The sequence below is a fragment of the Brassica napus genome, chromosome A3 (genome assembly GCF_020379485.1).
Source record: "Brassica napus cultivar Da-Ae chromosome A3, Da-Ae, whole genome shotgun sequence".
NCBI lineage: Eukaryota > Viridiplantae > Streptophyta > Magnoliopsida > Brassicales > Brassicaceae > Brassica > Brassica napus.
The window spans coordinates 32,279,852-32,303,803 of NC_063436.1; the positions used below are offsets into that span (position 1 = coordinate 32,279,852).

The 23,952-nt window shown below is 36.2% G+C and overlaps 1 protein-coding gene and 1 pseudogene across 1 annotated transcript; both read right to left on the minus strand.

Moving 5' to 3' along the window:
- Nucleotides 1–9,631: 9,631 nt before the first annotated feature.
- Nucleotides 9,632–12,702, minus strand: LOC106411611 (annotated as a pseudogene).
- A 7,107-nt stretch (nucleotides 12,703–19,809) lies between these two features.
- LOC106421936 (tubulin beta-4 chain-like) lies at nucleotides 19,810–21,517 on the minus strand. Its single transcript, XM_048777132.1, has 6 exons — nucleotides 21,493–21,517; nucleotides 21,406–21,443; nucleotides 21,202–21,248; nucleotides 21,009–21,090; nucleotides 20,322–20,463; nucleotides 19,810–20,243 (listed from the first exon to the last, which is right to left on the minus strand). Exons 1-6 carry the CDS (start codon nucleotides 21,515–21,517, stop codon nucleotides 19,810–19,812), a joined length of 768 nt encoding a protein of 255 aa, XP_048633089.1.
- Nucleotides 21,518–23,952: the final 2,435 nt, after the last annotated feature.

Here is a 23,952-nt window from a genome sequence, read left to right on the forward strand (position 1 = left end):
TTACTTATTATATTTTTCGTAGTGTCCTCTTAACCAAGTAAACTGTTATACGAAGAATCAGAGTAACTATGAGAACAAAAATCTGATTCCGCTATATTATTATGATCAAAAAATTTATTGACTCTCAATGATTGAAGCAGATAAATTTTGCCAAGGGACTGAACTGATACACGCGGTGCGATTAATCAGACGCGTGTCGCCATTGCACTGCTCTGCTATGCTTCACGAAGATGATACAATCGTATCTTATAAATGGTGATCATAAAGTTAGTTTTCGTATTTTTGTATCACAACAAAAATATATCTCTTTAGCAAAAAAATAAATAAAATAAATCTCAATATCACACGGTTGAAACCCTAGCTTAATATAATGGTTAACCACACTTAATTTGATTCGCGACAAGCGAGATGACGATTTTCTTTATTCTCAGCCCTATAGTAGCATGCTAAGAATTGTTCGATACTTATTTAATTATTCATTCACAGATCCTGTGTTCCTTGTTTACATTGCACGATCTTTTTAGTTGCTTTGATGAGAGTAGCTGTGAAGTATTTATGCTCGTACATGAACATTCTAATTTTCCAAGAAAATGAAAATAAGAAAGTTGTTAAATGGTTGAAAAAGGTTGTTAAATGTGGAGAGGCGTCAGAGTAGGGATATGTCTATGTTTAATTTATGGATATTGGCTTTCATTTCCTTATCCACACCACCCAAGTCGTGGTCTTTGAATAGTTTTTTTTTTGGTGGTAAAATCGTTGAATAGTTCATATTCCCCATCTCTATTTATATCGTTTTCTTTTTTGTAAAATTTTTTTATATCGTTTTCTCGCTCAAACATAGTAAGAAAATTAAATTATATCTGGCACCTTTTTTGTAACTGATTTATATCTGGCACCTTACCAATCTAGTGTTGACATGAAGCAGAAACAAGCTGCCAGACTTGAGAAACAAGCTGTCAGACTTGAGAAAACAAATTGCCAGACTTGAGAAGCAAGCTGTCAGACTTGAAGAGTTAGTTAGAGACTTATAAAGTTTTATAAGGTTTTATAAAGTATCCTATTGAAGAAAAGAAGAAGAGAAAAGAAGATTGTTGAAGATATTTTAAAACAATAAATATTTTATTATATTGTGTATAAGGCAACTTGCCTTTAAATACTTGTACCCAGATCCACAATTAAATTAAGGAAAATATTTTCCTCATTCTCTCTCTCTCTCTCTCTCTCTCTCTCTCTCTCTCTCTCTCTCTCTCTCTCTCTCTCTCTCTCTCTCTCTCAAATTCAAACATTACTCTCTCTCTTGTTCATCATGTTCTTCATTTTCTTTCATGGTATCAGAGCTCTAAGCTCCTATACCTCTTACTCGCTTCCGTAAACACTCTTATTTTTCTTCTCTCTTCCAATCCAACCATCTAATTTCTCTGTTCTTGCAAGAATCTGTCTTTGTCCACTGGATAATAGATCTACTTTTGCTAGTGCTCATTTCTCTGGTTCTGGTTCCACAGTTACTTAACTCAAACCAAACTCAAAAGGAAGTAATGGAGCAATACAAGCCTGTTATGATTCCGGTTACTCTAAAAAGAGGTAACTACATTACATGGTCTAGATTGGCCAAAACTGCTCTTGGAGGACGAGGTTTATGGGAGCACATCACCACCAGTGAGGCACCAAGAAAGATCACCCAAAGAGCTGACGGCAAGGAGATTGTAGTGGTGGATGAAGGCAAATGGGGTCAGAAAGATCTCATGGTGCTGTCTTCCTTGCAAGGCTTGCTTGATACTCCAATAATGGAGGCTTACTCTCATTGTGAGACCGCAAAGAAATTGTGGGAAACTCTTCACAAGATTTATGACAACACTTCAAACTTGACCAGGATCTTTGAGGTGAAAAGAGCCATAAATAACTTGCAACAAGAGAAAATGGACTTCACCAAGCATCTTGGGAAGTATAGCCAGTTGTGGTTTGAGCTTGACATACTCCGGCCAAGCACAAACGACCCAAACATCATTGAAGAAAGGCGTGAGCAAGACAAAGTATTTGGACTGCTTCTCACACTCAACTCGAGCTTCAATGATGTCCTTAAGCACATATTGAGAGCTAAGGAGCTCCCAAGCTATGATGATGTGTGTGCTCAACTCCAAAAGGAACTCGGCTCAGATGGTTTGCTTGGTGGGAAAGTAGAGCTATCTATGGCCAACAAGGTGGAGAAGGTGGAGAATGTTGCAGCCAACAAAGCTCACTTCAAGCCAAGAGGTGGTGGAGGAGATAAACAAGTAACTTGTGAACATTGTAAGAAGATTGGTCACTCCAAAACCAACTGCTGGATTCTCCATCCTCACCTTAGGCCAGCTTCATCCAACAAATAAAATCAAGGCCGAGCTCATGAAGCTAGAGCTCAAGAAGGTTCTCAGCCAAACTATCCTACTATGCGCATGGGAGAAGATGGGAGAGCCATGACAGCAACTACTCGTGTGGTTGGATCAGGGTCTCAAGCCACTTCTCAGTCATCCAATGAGGATACTTTCATCCGCAAGTCTGACCTTGAGGCTCTTATAAAGGCTCAATGCCCACTCTGGTAACCTTAGTAGTTATGCTTTAAACTCTATTATAAATGCATCTGAAACCACTAGACCCTTGATAATTGACTCAGGAGCTTCACATCATATGATTACGGATGTAAATCTCATTAGCAATATCAAACCGGCTCTAGGGATTGTTCTAATTGCAAATGGAGATAGTATACCTATTACTGGAGTAGGAAACTTGAAATTGTTTGATAAAGACTCTGAAGCTCTTCATATGCTTAGTTTCACATCTAATCTGTTATCTGTGAAAAGAGCTACTAATGATCTTAATTGTAATGTGATTTTTAGTCCTAATGAGGTGTGCTTTCAGGATATTGAGACCAGTAAGATGTTGGGAAAAGGTGTAAGCAATGGAGAGCTCTATGTGCTTAAAGACACCAAGCTTAGATCGGATTTATCTTATGCTTTTAAATCTACTTCTGCTTTAGCAAGTGATGAGTTATGGCATGCTAGATTAGGCCACCCTCATTCTAGAGCACTTGGATTGATGTTACCTAATCTATCGTTTAAGAATGAAAGTTGTGAGGCTTGTATTCTTGGTAAACATTGCAAATCTGTTTTTCCTAAATCTATCACTATCTATGAGAATTGCTTTGATTTAATTCACTCTGATGTTTGGACTGCTCCATGTGGATCTAGAGAAAACCATAAATACTTTGTCACATTCATAGATGAAAAATCAAAGTATACATGGCTCACACTGATTTCAAGTAAAGATAGGGTCTTAGAAGTTTTTATAAACTTTCAGAACTATGTGACTAACCATTTTAACTCTAAGATTAAAATTTTTAGGTCTGACAATGGTGGACAGTACACAAGTCATGCCTTTAAAAATCATCTAGCCAAGCAAGGAATAATCCATCAAACAAGCTGTCCATACACACCACAACAAAATGGTGTAGCTGAAAGAAAGAATCGCCATCTCATGGAAGTTGCAAGGAGTATGATGTTCCACACCAATGTTCCAAAGAGATTTGGGGGAGATGCTGTGGTTTTTTCATGCTATCTTATCAACAAAATCCCAACCAAAGTCCTCAATGATATCTCACCATTTCAGGTATTGAACAAAATGACACCTCCTATAGATCATTTGCGTGTGTTTGAGTGTGTGTGCTATGTGTTGATACTAGGTCAACAAAGGAACAAGCTTGAACCTAAGAGTATCAAGGCCATGTTCATTGGATACTCACACACGCAGAAGGGATACAAGTGTTATCTACCAGATTCAAGAAGGGTGATGGTGTCAAGGGATGTAAAGTTTGTGGAATCAAGGGGTACTATGATGAGAAGGACTGTGAAAACCTTAGAGATCTCTCACATGGTCCATCAGATAGGGCTAACAACCTGAGAACCATTATGGAGAGCTTAGGAATCACTCAGCCTATGAATAGTGAGGTCCTTAGAACCTCTCCATCCCCACTAGATGATGTTCACAATGAAGCAGCAGCACCAAATTCTGAGCAAGTCCAGCTTGATCCTGAGGGGGGCAGAGAAAATGACTCAGGAACATCCCATGATCAAGATGGACCAAACAGAAAGGATACAGATCAGACTAGTGGGAAACAACATCAAGAAGATCAGACTAGTGAGGAAAAACTCCAAGAAGAACATGGGGAGCCAGTGGTACAAGACCTAGTGGCAGAAGACCAACAAATACATCCATTAAAAAGAATCACAAGAGTGAGAACACCATCTCATTGGATCGACTCGAGGGTGTACTTTAACAGCAATGCGGTCGCACATCCCATACAAGCAACCTGCTCAATGGCAACCTTTCCTCCACAACACCAAGTCTTCTTAACCAATCTTGACCAAAACTTCATCCCAAAGACCTATGAAGAAGCAATAGAAGATGATGAATGGAGAGAATCAGTGGGAGATGAGATAGGTGCTATGGAAAGGAATGATACATGGTTTGAATCTGAGCTACCTAAAGGCAAGAAAGCTGTGACTAGCATGCTACTCTTCACCATCAAATACCTTGCTAATGGAAAACCAGAAAGGAAAAACACAAGGTTGGTTGCAAGAGGGTACACTCAGGTCTATGGAGAAGACTACCTAGACACCTTTGCACCAGTGGCCAAACTGCATACTATACGAATCCTACTCTCTCTGGCCGCGAACTTGGAATGGGACTTATGGCAGATGGATGTCAAGAATGCTTTTCTACAAGGAGAGCTGGAGGATGAGGTGTACATGAAACCACCTCCTGGTATGGAAGACATGGTCAAGCCAAGAAATGTTCTAAGGTTGAAGAAGGCAATCTATGGATTAAAACAATCACCAAGAGTATGGTATCACAAGCTGAGTACAACTCTCAATGGAAGAAGGTTTGTAAAGTCAGAAGCTGATCACACTCTATTCACTCTCATAAGCAAGCAAGAAATTGTGGTGATATTGATCTATGTGGATGATATCATCATCACAGGAAGCAACAAGGAAGGTATCATCTCTACAAAAGCTTTCCTTAAATCTAGCTTTGATATTAAATATTTAGGTGAGCTAAAGTACTTTCTAGGGATAGAAATATGCCGCTCTAAAAAGGGACTTTTTTTATCTCAAAGAAAGTACACACTTGATCTTTTAAATGAGGCAGGAAAGCTTGGAGGAAGAGTAGCTAAGACACCACTTGAAGAAGGATACAAAGTCTTGCGTGAGGGGGAGTTTGAGGATACTCCATTTGGAGATTTCAAGCTCTATATAAGGATGGTTGGGAAGCTAATCTATCTCACCATTACAAGACCAGACATCTGTTTTGCTGTGAATCAAGCCAGTCAACATATGCAAGCACCAAAGGTTCATCATTGGAATATGGTGGAAAGGATCATGAGATATCTAAGATAGGCTCATGGTCAAGGTGTTTGGATGGGTTGCAATAAGAGTACAGAGATAGTGGGATATTGTGATGCATATTGGGCTGGTGATAGAGAAGACATGAGGTCAACAATAGGCTATTGTACTTTCATCGGAGGCAACCTAGTCACATGGAAGAGCAAGAAGCAAAAAGTGGTATCATGTTCAAGTGCATAGACAGAGTATAGGGCAATGAGGAAGCTAACTAGTGAACTCATTTGGATCAGGAACCTGCTAAGAGACTTGGGCATAGAAACAACGACACCAATCACAATGCATTGTGATAACCAGGCAGCTATCCACATAGCATCAAACTCAGTATTCCATGAAAGGACTAAACACATTGAAGTTGATTGTCACAAGGTGAGACAAGCTGTGAAGCAGAAGATCATTTTACCCTGCTATACTAGAAGTGAAGATCAGTTAGCTGATATCTTCACCAAGGCAGCAAGCACTAAAGTCTGTGAGTTCATTCATCCAAAATTGGGACTCATAGACCTCTCATGCCACTGATATCTCCTTCATAAAGTGTTCTACTCTTTTTTCTTGACTTGGGTTTTCTCCCAAAGAGTTTTACCTAGTTGAAGTTTTAATGAAAGAATACTTCATGGCTTCCAAGCTTGACTTGTTCTATATGGTCAAGCTTGAGGGGGAGTGTTGACATGAAGCAGAAATAAGCTGCCAGACTTGAAAAATAAACTGCTAGACTTGAGAAACAAGCTGCCAAACTTGAGAAAACAAATTGCCAGACTTGAGAAACAAACTGCCAGACTTGAAGAGTTAGTTATACTTATACCCAGATCCACAATTAAATTAAGGAAAATATTTTCCTCATTCTCTCTCTCAAATTCAAACATTACTCTCTTTCTTGTTCATCCTGTTTTTCATTTTCTTTCAGGTTTCGAAACTTCAATCAAGTTTCGTCTATAGTAAAGTAACTCTTGATTGGCTAGTTCTTTTTGAATAAACCCGTTTTAAATTATATGAATGATGTTTGTAAAATTTGCGTTCGATTGAGAACGTTATATATAGATATGCCCATTTCATAATATATATAACTTTTTCAATCGGATTTTTGTTCATATACATATTAGCTACCATGTCTAAGAATGTAATACACCATGAATTTTTTGGGATGAAAACGATAGTTATCAAAACAAATTAGGTCTAAATAATCTAGGACACACCACACTGGACAAACCCACATGGAATTAAGAGTTATGGATAAGAAATTGACGGGCTTCATAAATTTTGTAAAACAAATCTATTTAAACCAAAATAAATGTCATGTTTCTGTATTATTTCACCTTTCCATTATATTGATTTAATATGCTACCCACCATTTTCTTGTCGTACTCGTTCATTATGATAACATAACTCAGCCGACAATAAAATTATTTGAGCTATATCGGAAAAACTACTATTTTTAGGTAACGAAAACACAAGCGGTTTTATGTTCATCAGTAATACACCTTTTATATCATGTTGTTATTATTTTATATAGCAATTTCGTTCAACGGATCTCGTTTCAACGATGTAAATTGGATACATCACACGATTCAAAGTGACTAAATTTCAACACTCCGACTTTGCAATATTTCTTGTTTCGATTCATTCGATTTTATTCTAAATTTGTTGTATTTTTATCTTAGAAATTTCTCTACTCGTATTAGCTCTGTTTTGTTTTATACTTGTAGCGCTATAAACTTTTCGTATAGTCTGAGATTTTAAGTTTTAGTGAAAATAGTTATCCCAAAAAAAAATATATTCCAGATGGACCTTTGATAAGATGAGATTATAAACCGTACTAGAACATAGAAGAAGTTCTGATTTTTTAAATTTCCGACGTTAGTTCACATTAATCCAACAACAAATTTAGTCATTTACGCCGATTAATAGTATATAGTATATGTTTAGACATTGATAAAAATACTGAACAGTTTGAATCTACTGATTCCTCTTCAAACAATTAGGAGAAGATTGACGAACACAAAACTGATTAAATCAAGAGGCAAAGAAGACAAGCATTAGCATTTCAAGTGAAGAAAGAAGAAATAAATGATTGTAAAGAGGCAAAGATGTCAGGGGCTTTCGTTGTTGTGCTTCACCTCAAACAGACCGTCTGGACCTGAAAAGACATTCTTTGTCACGTGTAAACACAGTATCATCAAAGTTGCAAGAGAAAGGAATAATTGAAAAGCATAGATGATAATACCCCAAGGAATTTCCTTGTTGCGTATGTGCAGGGTCGGCCCTGGGCTAAAGCGAGTAAAACCCTTGCTTTAGGTGCGAAAAATAGATTATATATTTTAGGGACAATCAATTATCAAAAGCTAACGTTAGTGCAGTTGTTAGAACTGTTTCTCGAATCAAAGAGGTGCGTGCTTTCTTTACTTTTTTACATATAATTTATTTTTTATGGGTTTAAATCTTTTTGGGCTTGAGGCGCCCAATGAGGCTGGTCGGAGACTGAGTATATGTGCATATACGAATAGGCATGTTTAAACAGGAATAAAACAGTTAACGACAGCTGCCTAATGCAACGCTCTCAAGAAGCTAAAAGAAGAGTGTGGTAAAGAGAGAGAAAGCTTATTATTATATATGCTTAATTTATGCAAGATTGAAACTAAATTTCCCATTTACTTAAGAAAAAAATACACTAGAAGACACATTCCAAGTTTCCAATTACCCATAAAGACACATTAGACTTATAGAGCACTTTCTCTTGTTGAATTGTCCAATCTAACCCTCAACTATGTGAAAATGGGCTTCATTGAATTTTCTAACTAAAACAAACATATTACTTTGAAAATAATTAATTTAATTTCCTTTTTCCTAAAATCAAGTAACTTCTCACGAACAAAACTCAATCTCTTTTTCTCTGTTTCCACTTTCTCGATCTAAAATTGGATCGCCTAACCTTCTCTAATCAAGAATCCGATTCATCGATTGCAACATGTTTCCGCCACTTTGCTTCAGTTTCAATCTCCAGCAGGGAAGGTTAGTTTTTGATTTCACAAACAATTACATAAGTCCAATTTTTCTTATCTGCCTAAAACAAAAATGAGAAAAAATTGTAGTCTTTTTTTTAATGATTTTGCAGAGAACGGAAAAGACCACCGCCTTTCCAAGAAGCTTTTCGCAACAGATAGGAGAGTGGTAGAAGATGAGTTTCGATGTATTTGGAGACGTCTTGTGGTCTTGTGAATGGGTATTTGGTGGATGAGAGATTGGTGAAGGGGAGTTGCATGGATTGGAGACTGGTAGAAGATAAGTTTCGATGTGTATGAAGATGGATGGACACGAGTTTCATGGACAGGAGATCGGTAGATATGATAGTCGTGGACATGAGATACGTGGACAGCAGCTCTGTGGATAGCAAACAACAACATGAGTTAAGGGGAGTTGCATGGATTGGAGACTGGTAGAAGATGAGTTTCGATGTGTATGAAGATGGATGGACAAGAGTTTCGTGGATAGGAGATCGGTGGATATGATAGTCGTGGACATGAGATACGTGGACAACAACTCTGTGGATAGCAAACAACAACATGAGTTTCGATGTGTAGAAGATGGATGGACATGAGTTTCTTGGACAAGAGATTCGGTGGATAGGATAGTGGTGGACATGAGATACGTGGACAACATATTTATGGATATCATGAGTGATATTTTACTGTGACAATAAGAAATTAGCACATGAGATTATATTATGATGATAGTTCTCGGTTAGTTTGCTTATGAAAATTAAAAATCAAAACTACAATAAGAAGTATTTAAAAGTAAGAATCAAACTTTGTATATCGAAGGATGAGAGTTTCGCAGCCATTAAGGATGTAAGTTTCTCAACCATTAGATCTTTTTACTAAAAGTTAATCCAACGTCCAAAAACAATCTCCGAAACCTACCTTTCTTTTCAAAACTTTTTCATTTATTGCAACCAGAAAAAAATTTGGTTTCTTACAATTATATGCTTAAAAACAACATTCTCTTACTTACACAAGTGGAAGGTTATTTTCGTCCAGATTTATACAGCTGTCACAACAAAGTGTCTTATCTTTACAACGTATCTTCTAGTGAAAACAAAACTCATAATGTGTCTTTTAGTGTAAGCTTCTCTTTATTTAACAGAAGACTCTTGTACGAGCCTAACGGAAAAAAAGAAGACAAAACTCCAACTGTAATAAACGACAACAGATGAAAAGCCAAATTACTACATTATATGGGTTCATAGCCAACACGTTTGGAAAGTTCCTTTTGCTCGAGAGCCACGCACACACACACACAATTCACATTTATTCTTGGTATTATATTTTTTTTTGTTTCGACAAACATCATCGTAGTTCTCTCTTAAAAGATAGGACCAGCAGCGAGAATCTCCTCGGTAAGTTTACCATCCACACCAATCTTATGATTAGCAAACGTCTCAAAGTTCTTCTTGAACAAACCTCCCAGCTTCAACAGAGTTTCTTTATGTGCTTTCTTATCAGACCACTGCAAATTTTTCATCAAACCAAACAAATATGGTTTCATTATTCAATCTGTTACTAGTATTCTTTTTTTTTTTTTTTTTAAAAGAAGATTTTGCAGAAACTAACCGAGTTGACAGGATCCAGGATCTCCGAAGGTATCCCTTCAATCTCAGTTGGGATTTCAAACCCAAAGATATCTGTTTTCTTGTAGTTAGCCTCCAACAAGCTCCCTGAATGGATTGCATCGATGATCTTCCTAGTATACGCCAGCTTGATCCTGTTTCCAACACCGTAGCTGCCACCGGACCAACCAGTGTTAACGAGCCATCCAGTAGCGCCTTGCCTCTTCATCTTCTCGGCTAACATAGCCGCATACTTTGTTGGATGCAACATTATGAAAGCTGCACCAAAGCATGCTGAGAATGTTGCTGTTGGCTCCTTTATGCCGTCCTCCGTGCCCGCAACCAGAGCAGTGTAACCACTGATGAAGTGGTACATGGTTTGTGCAAGATTCAGCTTGCTCACAGGCGGGAGAACACCAAAGGCGTCACATGCCAGAAGAATCACGTTTTTCGGGTGTGGACCAACGCACGGTATTTTCGCGTTTGGGATGAACTCAATAGGGTATGCAGCACGTGTGTTCTCTACAAAGCAAGAAAAATCTAACGATGATCACTCTATTTTAAAAATATATATATCAAAAGGTTTGGGCCAAAGCCGATCATGTAATATTAGTTTCGTCCTAGCGGTCGGTTATTTTTTCAGTTGAGCTAGGGATGGACACTTTACCCGATATCCGAAGTGGTACCCGAACCCGATCCAAAAAACCCGAAATCCGAACAGAAGTAGCAAAATATCCGAACTGATATTGAATTAGGAGATATTGGATACCCGAACCCAAACAGATAATATCCGAATCCGAATGGATATCCGAAGATAACCGAACATATGTATAATTAACCTTATATTTCTAGTTTGCATCTCTCATTTTATATAAAATATTTATATTGTAACTACACATACTTTAAGTTCATATGATATACATACAATTACGGAAAAAATGATTTACTACTCACTTAAAATGCATGTCAAGTTTTTTATTTCAAAAATTAACAAAAAGTTACATCCAAAATTTGAAAACAATAACTAAATTAATGTTTTTTTAGTTTTAAAATGTTATGTCCAAATATATTAACCATTCAATATATTAAAAATAAAAAATAGTTAAGTGAAAGTTATATTAACTAAGGTCACTCAGTTAATATTAAGGAAGAAGAACATAAACAAAAGGCTTTATTTTTTTTTAATTAAGTTGTTTCAAAAAAAATAAAAAGACTTTTTTTTTTTTACCTGTAACGGATTTATCAGAGTAATCAACTTCTCTGGTATGTTCATCAAACACAACATTTTCCAAAACTGCAAAGAGATTAAATCAGAACCATATTGTTATATAACTGACTTGTGTTTTTGTTCTTGAAACAGTTCTTATGTATTATCATTACCTGTTCCAAACTTGATGGCGTTTCAAATATCAGGCTCCTTCTCCCTCGAAAGATCAACGCACTTAGCATAGCATCCACCCTCAATGTTCGAAACACCAGTCTCAGTCCAACAATGCTCATCATCTCCTATCAGGTACCTGTTGTGATCAGTAGACAGCGTCGTCTTCCCGGTACCTGAAAGTCCAAAGAAGAGAGCAACATCTCCATCTTTTCCCATGTTGCAACCAGAGTGAAGGGAGAGAATCCGACGCTTAGGCATCAGGTAATGCATCACACTGAAAAGTCCCTTCTTCATCTCACCAGCATACTGAGTGCCGAGTATCACCATTTCCCTCCTGCTAAGATTCAAGTCTACGCTAGTGGACGATGTCATGTAATGAGTGTAACGGTTACACGGAAACTGTCCAGCGTTGCATATAGTGAAGTCAGGAGTACCGAAGCTCTCGAGCTCCTCCGGTGTTGGCCGGATACACCTGCCACCCTCACCAGTTAGTTATCCAGTTACACAGACCAAACAATAAAGGATTGTGTTTTTTTGAACTTACATGTTGTGCATGAAGAGTGAATGGTAAGCTCTAGCTGAGACAATCCTGACTTTGATTCTGTTCTCCGGGTCCCAGTTCAAGAACTGATCATTCACAAACACCTATACAATCCCCCAAACAGTAACAACAAGTTCATCAACCGCTAAAGATCACAGAGGTTGATTCAAAGTTAGTTTTATACCTTCTCCAAGGAGTTCAAGTAATCAACGGCTCTTTCTCTGTTCACCATGAAGGTATGTTCATCCATTTCGATATTCGGCGAGCCCCTGAATCATTTTTTTAAAAAATAATTAAATCTTTGATCATTCCATCATACACTGAAACAGAGCAAAACAGAGGATAACAGAGGAAAACAGAGGATAAACAGTGCATAACAGAGGATACTCACTTTCCCCACCAAAGCTCGTCCTCTGTAGTCGAATCTCTAACGACACGCTTATCCCTCGGAGCACGACCAGTTTTAGCACCGGAAAGCGTAGCCAAAGCTCCATTGGAAGTGATGAACGAGCCTTTCTCGTACTTGATAGCTTGCTCGTAGAGCTCTGCAGGAGAAAGGTTGTAGAGGACGTGGGTGAACTTCAGGGAGCTATCACTTACAGCTCCCAACGCCGGGGAGAAGATGGATTGATGCTGGCCGTGTGCGTACGCCGGAGTAGTGGAACCGTCGGCCTTCTTCTCCGCCGGGTCTCCTCTCACCACTTTGGGTCCAGATTCCCTCGTCAGCGACGCCAACGATGCACTGTGTCACCCATTATTTTCATTTGTGAAGTTTGGTTCTAAATTTTAAAGTTTTTTTTTTTTTTTGACGTCAAACGGCCATTCTATTATTCAAACTTAAGGTGGTCTGGGTAACCAGACCGGAATAGAACAACCAATAAAAAATAACTCCCTACGAAAAGTTCTTGCAGTCTTAGCTAAAAAATCTGAGGATTGATTGCGCACTCGTGGCACATAGATGATCTCGAATTCCGGGAAACAAATCTGCAGCGTCTCTATTTTCTCCAGTTCTGTCGCGAAGCTTGGCCACTCCTGAGGTTCCTTTATCATGGCGATTAGTTCTTTGCAGTCTGTTCCAAATCTCTGGCACGGTGAGTGTTGAAGCATATTCTCCATCGCCCATCGCAGTGCTTCTACCTCCGAGTGTAGTGCTGATTCACAACGAGTGAAATTTCGTGTTCCCATAAGTTGCACGTTTTCCGCGCTGTCAGTCCAGACCCATCCACATCCACTAAATCTGTCAGAAGCTGTCCACGATCCATCTAGCATGCAAATATTACCCAAACTTATGGCTTGGTTCACCTCATTATCGTTGGCCTGTCCTACTGGTGCAATCATCTCATTTGCATTAAACCATGCTTGGCATTCACTCTTCGCATGTCGAACAAGCTCCAAAGGATCTCTATCTATACCTCTGAAAAGTTTATCATTGCGAGCCTTCCAAATATACCATATTATCCAAGGATAAGGATCCCTATCTTGGTCCGGCTCTATGATGGCATTCTTCCTCCAGAATAAATAATCCATGTTTGTGTAGACGCTCGGCAGTGGAAATATCCCTAGACTTGTAGGGATTGCTGATAAGGACCATACTTGGAGAGCTGGTGGGCATTCAAATATTGCATGAGTTACGGATTCATCTGTTTCTCCACACCTCGGGCAATAATTATCACACCTCATATTCCGCCTGACTAGGTTCCTCGTCACTGCCACCTATCTCGTTATCAATTGCCAAATAAGATGGCACATCTTCCTTGGCGCTTTCAGCTTCCAAGCAAAGGCTTGAAGCTTTGTGATACTTGGTTCCAGCACTATCTTTTCCTCTTCTGGCTTCAATAGATTTTGAGCAACCCAGTATCCAGATTTACCGTATACTGTCCATTTCTCGTGTAACTCCAGCAGAATGTATCACGGCAATGACTAGAGCTTATGGCCATACTACGGATGAGTGGTATGTCTCCAGGCTGAACATAATCCTCTAGTAATCCTACATCCCATTCCTTCGTTTCATGGTTAATCAGATCACTAACTCTCATATTCGGGTGCATCACTGGCGCTACAGGTGTAGCTGGTCTAGCAGGCGTAGTTGGGATCCACGGATCCTCCCATACCTTGACCTCATAACCAGAATGAATCTTCTGTCTAATCCCCAGACTCAAAAGTTTTCTTGCGGCGTAAATGCTTGTCCACACATATGATGGGCTGCTTGCCAAGATTGCCCTTATCGGCGAGGTCATCCTATAATATCTGCCCTTCATCACTCGGGCAACCAGAGAATCTGGGTATTGGACCAATCTCCATAATTGCTTTGCCAAAAGTGCTAGATTAAACTCATGAATTAAGCGGAATCCGATCCCGCCCTCTTCTTTAGGTAAACAAACCTTTTCCCATTTCGCCCAGTGTATACCTCTCTTTGGTGGGTTCGAGCTCCACCAGAATTGTGCAATGGCACTAGCAAGATTCTCACAAATCTCCAATGGGAGCAGAAATATCGACATAACGTATGTTGGCAGCGCGAGCAAAATGGATTTGATCATTATCTCTCTTCCTCCTTTTGAGAGCCATCTACCAGTCCAACCATTTACTCTATGCATCAGGTTATCTTTTAGAAATGCAAAGAGTTTGCATTTAGAGCCACTAATATCCTCTGGGATTCCCAAATATTTCCCCATCCCACCATCATTATGTATTCCAAGTACATCTTTGATCTCTTGCCTAGTAGCTGCATTAATCCTCTTACCAAAGAGTAAGGAAGATTTGTCAAAGTTAATACATTGACCAGATGCTTTGTCATATTTCCTGACTACTTTCATTACTTCTTCACATTCACGGGGCTCCGTCTTACAGAAGAAAAGGCTATCATCAGCAAAGAGAAGGTGAGATACCGAAGGACATGCGCGTGTGACACGCATCCCTGTTATCTTCCCTTGATTCTCTGCATGATTAAGAAGGCAAACGAGCGCTTCCGTGCATAGAATAAAAATGAAAGGAGACAAAGGATCTCCTTGACGCAGGCCTCTACCTGGAACAATATTTCCCCTTGGCTGCCCATTCATAAGAACTTTGTACTTTACCGACATAATGCATCTCATAATCCAGGTGATCCATGTTTCAGCGAATCCCATCTTTCTCATCACAGCTTCAATAAACGACCACTTCATCCTATCGTATGCTTTACTCATATCTGTCTTGATGGGTTTTAAATTTTAAAGTTTAAAAGTAAAATTCATCTTCAAAAGATATATCATTAGGTGAGAATGCATTTACGGTTATAAACCATTTGGTTTTGGTTTTCTTTTTCTTTTTCTTTTTATATATGTGAAACAGTTTAACTTTTATTATTTTTTAGTTCTATCTGCCATTTTTGTATGTAATATCATATTAGTATACGTTTTCGAAAAATGAATATCTTCATCTATTTTGAGATACCTATTCTATGTGGTTCTTGCTAATTTCAGTTGTGTCACAACTTCCCAACTTGATTAGCTACTATACCTGTTTCAGATTGTTCATCTCCATAATTTGGTTAGTTTAGGTCACTCTTTTTCGTTATGGTTAACTCATTTCTAAACTAGATTTCCCACTCTGTGCCGTTTATGTCGGTACTACCCACTAGTGAAACCAACTTTTCTAGGTTGCTTTTCCTCGAGTCACTTCTTTTGCAAAGTTTATATACGGCTATGCTTACGGACCAGTTATTAAAGTTTAGATATTAACTATTCTCACGTATTATTTCGTCAAAAAAAAAACTATTCTCAGGTATTAGGTATATGCCTAGCCTAAGAGCACTTCCATGTCATAAGTTTTTAAAAATATTTTCTTGATATATTAATAAAAAAATGTAAGAGAAAGGTTAGACGATACTCGTACAACACGAGTCTTCATTTCCACATTTGGATATCACTCAGTGACCAGTTAACCATGAATGAGCGTTCAGCATCCAAGCTTCTCAAATGAGCGTACAACATTTGGCTCGAGAGGAATATAAGATTTCAGGACAACACAACTACAACATCCGCTCATCTCTTCAAACCATCTACCGCTTTATTTCTGATTTCATTTTCGGGAAAGATTGAATCCTAAATTCAGAGACCTAATGAAACTTTGGCTTCAATACGAGTGAACAACACAACATTGTATGCTTCTTCCTAGACTTGTCTTGCTTTTCCACTTTTTTTTTCCAATGTGACACTGATTGTTCTTAAAGTTTTGTTATAAACTTGCATCATTTTTAAATGAAATTAATATATATTTGGTAAAAAAAAATCTTCACTTCAGTGTTGAGATCCTCTTTAGAAAGCATTTGTCAAGCTGTAGATTACTTGTTCTTTTCAAAGAATATAAAATTAATGCATTGATGAAAACAACATTAGAGTATAATATTACTTTATGATTTCTCAAAAGTAGAACTTACTTTCAGAAACTAACTTATAAGATGACAATTATTTGATATTCCCTCATCTTTTATTTTACTTAATGTTATCTACAATATAGTATGATAAAATTTGAAATGATGTGATATTTAATGAGTTTGAAATGAGTTGGGTGAATTATAAAAGTTATCGTGATTTTAACTAAAATGATTTTGAATTCCATATAAATCTATGTGATTTAAATTCATAACTTATAAAATCCACCAAAACATATTCAAAATCAGATATATCAAAATCTACTACTTGAATTTAATAAAATTAAAAACGAAAATATTTTTTAAATCTGAAAATTCAATAATATCCCCATTTTTTATTTTTAAAATATATATCTGAATAAAAGTAACACTTATTATTTAATATGTATTGATCCAAATGTCACAGCATTCTCCTTCGTTCCATAGCAATTTTGTCCTTTTCTGTTCGTGTGGCATTTTATCAAAAATTCAACTTCTTCATAATAAGCGATAAGATTTGACTTTTTTCCTAGTTTATTAGACGCACATTAAAATTATTTCTATTTTATAGGTCTCCGTCTTATAGGAAATAAATCCTTCAGCAAGCAACTTTGTTTTCATTCAACACATTTTAAAACTAGCAAAAAAACAGTGAGTTGCATAATGGTGTAGTGGAAAATGATTTTACGATTTGAAAGTTTGCTTTATCATATAAATGTTGCAAGTATCATTGTTAACAAGTTGTTTTCCGATTTATTTTTTAGCACTAAAAAAACAATAAATAAATATATTATGGGGGAAATTTTACTTATACACTTTACATCATACCACTTTTCACTTATACCACCACTCAAAGGACATTTTCATAAATAACACATTCATTAATTGGTAAAAGACTAAACTAACCTTATCTTCACTTCAATCTATCGTCTCTTTCTTCTCCACCGTCGTGATCCTTCTTCTCTCTCCTTTCGGATTCACCGTCTCTCTCTCCGTCGGATCCACCGTCTCTCTCTCCGTCAGATCCGCCGTCTCTCTTTCCAAGATCCATCGTCTCTCTCCCTGTGGAGATCGTTCTTCTCTCTCCGTTGAGATATGTCGTCATCTCCGACGAGATCCATCGTCGTCTCCGTTGAGTTCCATCGTCACTCTCTCTCACGCATCTAGCGATAAGCAATTACGAGAATCACGATTCAAAACTTCAAAGATGTTGGCTCCTCTCCACGATTCACACTGGTATGTTTTTAATTTGTGTATTTGTTTTGTTCGATTCAAGTAATATTTTGGATTTGTTCTTTCTGTTATAAAAAAAAATCAACGAAGGTTGGTTTATAAAGGTCGATCTAAGAGAAAGAGTTTTGATAGTGAACATTGAGTTTTCAAAAAATTATAAACCTTTATAAATCTGGGTTCAAGTAATTTTAGGATTTTCGTTCCTCTGTTATTCAAAAAACAAATAAGGTTGATTTAGACTTGTCATTTGAATAGTTCTGGTTAGGAGAAATATTTTCGGATAGTGAACATTGTATTTTAAAAAATTATAACCTCATATAAATGTGGGTTTTAAGATATTGTTGATAGTACAACTCAATGCTTACAAGGTTTGGTTCTTGTTAGTTTGTGTTTGCCCTTGCGAGTCTTTTCCTTATATGCACTTATGTATCTATGAATAGGAGAGCTTTGTGTTTGGAGCCAGACAAAAACAAACAGTGCAACCTGGCCATCTGCTTGATGCGTATGGGTCGAATCCCAGAAGCTAAATCTCTGATTGATGCTGTGAGAGATTCTTCTGCAGAGATTGAGTTCGGAGATGAACCGTTCACGAAGTCTTACGACAGAGCCGTTGAGATGTTAGCAGAAGTGGAATCTAAAGATCCAGAAGATGGTCTTTCGGATAAGTTCTATGCGGGATGTTCATTTGCAAACGAAACAATGAAGGAAAACAAAGCTCCTCGGAATGCAAACAGGAACCACTCGCATGTTCCTCCTTCTCCAGCATCTGTTAGACAAACGTGAGAGAGGCTCTGTTGGTCCAAGGATGGATGAAACTGGCCCTTATCTTCCCACTGAGAAGGTTGATCAATTGCAAAGTTCTGATACAAGGGAAAGGAAGGTAGTCTTGCTGCAGCTTGGGTTCTAGCTAATCTATATTATCTTGCATGTTAGAAACCTCTTATAAGGGTTTATAAAACTATTTATAAGAACTTATAAATCATTTATAAGGTTTTGTAAATATATTTATAAAAGTTTATGAATCTGTATATAAGGGTTTATAAAAATATTATAAGAGTTTAATAATCTTCATACCACAATTTATAAGAGTTAATAAATCTTTTTCAAGAGTTTATAAATCTTTACAAACATTTAGTAGTAAAATATTCATAAAGCAAGTGTCTATAATTCTAATATAAATGTTTGTAAATTATTATAATAAATAAAAGATTATTTATAATGGTTTATAAAACAATTAATAAGACTTTATAAAATCAGTCTATAAAGTTTTTTAAATATATTATTAAAGTATAATTCATTTATAAGAGTTTATAAAATCAGTTTATAAGGCTTTATAAGGATTATAAATAATTAATAAATATTTATGAATAATTTATGAAGATTTAGAAATCATTTATAAACCTTTATCAATAGTTCATATATATTTCTCATGTGGTGGAAAACAGCAAGATGAGGCAGCAGAGGTTCGTGGGGATATTGAGTTTGCTGTATATCGTTGCGTTCTTAGCTAAGAATAAGAGCGAGTGTCTCCAAGAAGAATGGGGAGTGTTGGAGAAGTCTCCGGAGGCGGCTTTAGATGTGGATCAGACGATCTTTGTGGCTGTTTTGTGGTGAATTATAGAATATTTCTGGATGTTGAATCGTTCTTGAGTGTAGATTTGCTCATGAATCATGATTGAACCTTACCGAGTCTATATATATAATCTTTAGTTGATTGTAGATGATGTTAATGATGTACCTCTGTTTGCTAAGAAAATCTGAGAAATGATATAATTGTTTTATAAAGAAAAGGCAGAGAAACCATATCAAATTATATCATCATAATAAAATCCTTATAAGGCTTTATAAAGATAATAAATAATTTATAAATGTTTATAAATCATTTATGAAAATTTAGAAATCATTTATAAACCTTTATCAATAGTTTATATATATTCCTATAAATGATTTATAAACCTTTATAAAATCACTTATAAGAATATACCAAATATTTATAAGGTTTTATAAAATCATTTATAAATATTTAAAAAGGTAATTTCATTTATAAGGTCTTAAAAATCATTTATATGAATATATAGAAACTTTTTATAAGGGTCTATAAATCATTTATAAGAATGTTTAAAATTATTTATAAGGGTTTATAAAATCATTTATGAGGATTTGTAGAATTTCAAAAGGTAATTATGTTATGAAGTCTTATAAAATTTTATAGAGGCTTATAAATCTGTATATAAGAGTTTATAAAAATATTATAAGAGTTAATGTTGCAATGTCACAGACGCTGGACTTGACGTTGTTCGGGATCCATTCCACAAAGTAGGATGAGTTCTTGTTCTGGATGTTCATCATCTGCTCATCAACCTCCTTAGTGCTCAGCTTTCCACGGAACACAGTGGATGCAGTTAAGTATCGTCCGTGACGAGGGTCAGCAGCGCACATCATGTTCTTCGCATCCCACATCTGCTGGGTCAGCTCAGGGACACTGAAGGCACTGTATTGCTGTGATCCTCTCGATGTCAACAGAACAAAACCCACCATGAAGAAGTGGAGCCTTGGGAAAGGGATCAGGTTCACAGCGAGCTTCCTATGGTCGGAGTTGAGTTGACCAGGGAAACAAAGACAGCATGTAACACCACTCATTGTAGCCAAGATGAGATGGTTCAGATCACCAACTAGCAAATCACACAAAACAAACAAGTCAAGACCCAAATGTTACATTAAGGTTAATATATACAGAGTCTTTTACTCACAGGAGGGGTCAGAAAGCTTGAGGGTATGGAAGCAGATGTCGTAGAGAGCCTCATTGTCGAGAACAATACACTCGTCAGCGTTTTCAACGAGCTGATGCACAGAGAGCGTTGCATTATATGGCTCAACAACAGTGTCAGAGACCTTAGGAGAAGGAAACAAGAGTTATTTACTAAAAATTAAATTTGTTCCAAATATTTTTTTACACCTTTATAAATATAAATCTAGATTTCAAGATATTGTTAAAAGTACAACTCGACGATTTATAAATCTTTATAAAGAAGTATTTAAACAAGAGTTCAATTAATTTTAGGATTTGCTTCTTTCTGTTATCCAAAAAAACAAATAAGGCTTAACTTGTTATTTGAATAGTTCTGGTTAAGATTAAGATTTTCGGATAGTGAACACTACATTTTTACAGAACTATAATTCCTTATAAATCTGAATTTTAGGATATTGTTAAAAGTACAACTGGACTATTTATAAGTTTTTATAAAGAAGTTTTCAAACAAAAGTGGATCGCATATGTCTATAAAAAACATATAAATGTGTGAACTTGGGAAGTCTTTGAGGAATGCTAGGCAAAATGAGTACAAGGAACTCAAAAATGATTTATAAACATTTATAAAAGAACTAAATGCAACAAAAGAAGTAACAAAGAACTCTGCATTAGAAGCATATGCTATTACTTCTTCAGCCTCACTCCTTCGTCTCTTTGTTTCCTCTAATTCTTGTTCATCCAATTCCTTGTAGCCACCACCACGACCTCCCCTATATGGAGAAAATAAATGAATAAGCACAGGTCTTTCAAGAGAACAGTGAACAACAGCCTATCAGGCTGAAACATAACGTTTCTTAATGCAAAACTAATTTGGCCAAAACATTTCAAGTGAGAAAGCACATTTTGATGCATTAGGAGCTTTGTCATACTGAACATATTACCAAAGAAAGCATTCGGTCAAATTTCAGAAGATAATATTGTTTCCCCTTTTCCAGTTATCTACGAGGCCATGTTTAAAGATGAATAAGCTGACACGAAGACTACCATTATCGAACAAAAATCTTATAAATGTATCCTAAATTCACCGCAAAAGCATCTATAATACCAATCCTCAGCTCGAATACTGTTAAAGAACAATACAAATGAAAGTTGTCATTGACATTGAGTCATACCGCACACCACATTCATTCTGACCATGTTTATTGGTGTTGCAGACATTACATTTTAAACGCTTAGCCCAGTTGACATTGCCACACCTGATAATTAAAATGTTAGAGCAAAAGAAACGGATTGCTCCTGCTTTGAAAACCAAAGTATATGACTACTAAAGACTGGAACGGCGGAACCAAAGCATATATATACCCACAGCACAAGTACATAAAATGCATAATTACCCAATGAAAACATTCTATTAGCTAAACTAGTAGAAAAGTAGTATAAACTTCTGTATAACATAAAATATACACATATCGAGTTGCAGTTAGCCCTGAAACTACAAGATATTCACCAAATTAACAAACTTTTCCAAATTAACAAGGAATATCAATGGATAAACTGAAGCAAGAGACACATACTAAACTAAGAATTCATAAGCAACCCAAAGATAAAAGCATCTCACACTGAGACAACTACCAAACAAGCTTATATGTCTCATTTAGACTTACAAGTGGATAAAGGAGGGTTCTTTCAGCATTCTTCTGATTACTCTAAGCCGAAACCAAAAACGATATCCAAAAGCTTTAGTGATTGCTTTTACGGAATTTTGGTATAGATTGTAAAACTAAGTTGAATCGAGAAAGTAAGAAGGAGATTGAAACAGTGGAGCTTCCATGGAATTCATAAACACAATCGAAAAAACTTGATGGTGGTTAGTCGTCTTCATTCATAAGCACTATGTTCTTGATCAATAAATTTATAAAGTTTTATAAATTTGAGATTTGAAAACTTTATGAGAAAGACTTCGTCTTCCTTCTCAGAAATTGATCGATTTTGAGAAATCAAAGATTAAACTACAGAAAGAGACGAAAATCACCATATATTATTATCCTCTCACCTTTGTTACGCATTCGTCATGTTTTGTTCGTTTGAGCTTGTAGTCTTCGCCAAATCTCGTCGGACGTCAGCGTCTTCAAATCTCGCCGGAGTCGTCGAATCTCGCCGGAGAAATCATCATAATCGTAGAATCTCCTCGGAGTCGTGAATCTCGTCATTCAATTTGGGAACTGTTTGAATCCTGGGAGAAAGAAAATAGGTGTATGTTTGATTAAATAAGGGTATAATGGTACTTTAGCCATTAAAATTTTAATGGTAAAATTGAAAAGTGTAAAGTTGAAAAGTGGTATTAGGAAAGTGGTATTAGTGGCAATTCCCCTATATTATGAGCAGACGGTATTTTAGTAGGTTCATCTTATTTTAGTTGTTTTGAAATCTTATTTTTAGTATATTCTTTCTCGCAAGTGTATTATATGTATCAATAAGAACATTCGTTTTATTCTCTTTTGTTCTATTATCATGATATATATTTTATTTATATGATCGTTAGGACCAGATCTGAACACAATCTTCTTATAAATTATTGGTCTTGGTCTTCAAATTTTTTTTTATAAATCATATATAAAAATGTAATTATTTAAACTATACAAATATTAATATTTTCAAAAAATGTTTATAATTCCCCAAAGTATACTAGTTACTTCTTTGAAAAGGTGTAGGTAAATTGACTTTAGAGAAAGACTAGTCACATTCGACTTGAAGTTGTGCTCGATACAAATTCCAATATGGCTATTTGCGGTGAGATGATTGTGTAATCAGATCATTTCATGATTTGATGAAATTTTTGTGTCCAACATCAACCAAACTGAAAGATATATAAGTATTTTATCTATTGTACTCTCTCTGTTCCTGAAAGTAGGATTTCTAGATTTATTTTTTGTTTCAAAATGATAAATTTTCTAAAATTTTAAGGTATTTTTAGTAGTTAATGTTAAAAAGTTGTATATTTTTAATTGAAAATATTTGAATTAGTTGAATACTATTAGTTGATATTTTTTGAAAAATATATAATAAAATAAATAATAAATTCAATAGTAAAAAATTAATTGTTTCTTTAATAAGCATAAATACTCTAGTTTTTCGGGAACAGAGGGAGAGGGAGTAATAAACTTTACGGTGCTGAAATTCTCTTGATCGCTTAAAAAAATATATCGAAAAATGATACACAGCTCCGATTGTATTTTAGGAGATGGTCACGCATCTCAAAGGAAGTGGATTCACGAGAGGACACGCAAGTCTGAAACAGATGAATACGAACACTAATTTATAATTAGTTCATATTGCGTTTTATATGAATCTGTTACTTAAAGGAACGTTATGATAGTTGACAGAAAAATAAAATTATTTTGTCAAAGACAAAAAAGAAGAAGATTGTTATTCACAAAGTACCGCGAATGAGAATAATTTACGAAAGTATGGTTTGTTAAAAAAAAAAAGAGAATCATTTTATAAGAAACACGGCAATTTGCATGCAGGCATGGGCGCATGAGTACAAATAAAACAAACTTTTTATATAATAAACAAACTTTAGCAATACCAAAAAGGTGGGGGTCGACGAATATGCTTCTGTTTTTTTTGGT

Bases quoted from the DNA above. Each gene is read 5' to 3' on its own strand.
- LOC106421936 (XM_048777132.1), bottom strand. From the start codon at position 21,517: ATGGTCAGAATGAATGTGGTGTGCG. The intron at 20,464-21,008 runs GTAATAGCATAT...CCTTCTCCTAAG, and splicing joins GAAGGAGTGAGGCTGAAGAA to GTCTCTGACACTGTTGTTGA. The intron at 20,244-20,321 runs GTGAGTAAAAGA...GTGATTTGCTAG, and splicing joins CAAGCTTTCTGACCCCTCCT to TTGGTGATCTGAACCATCTC.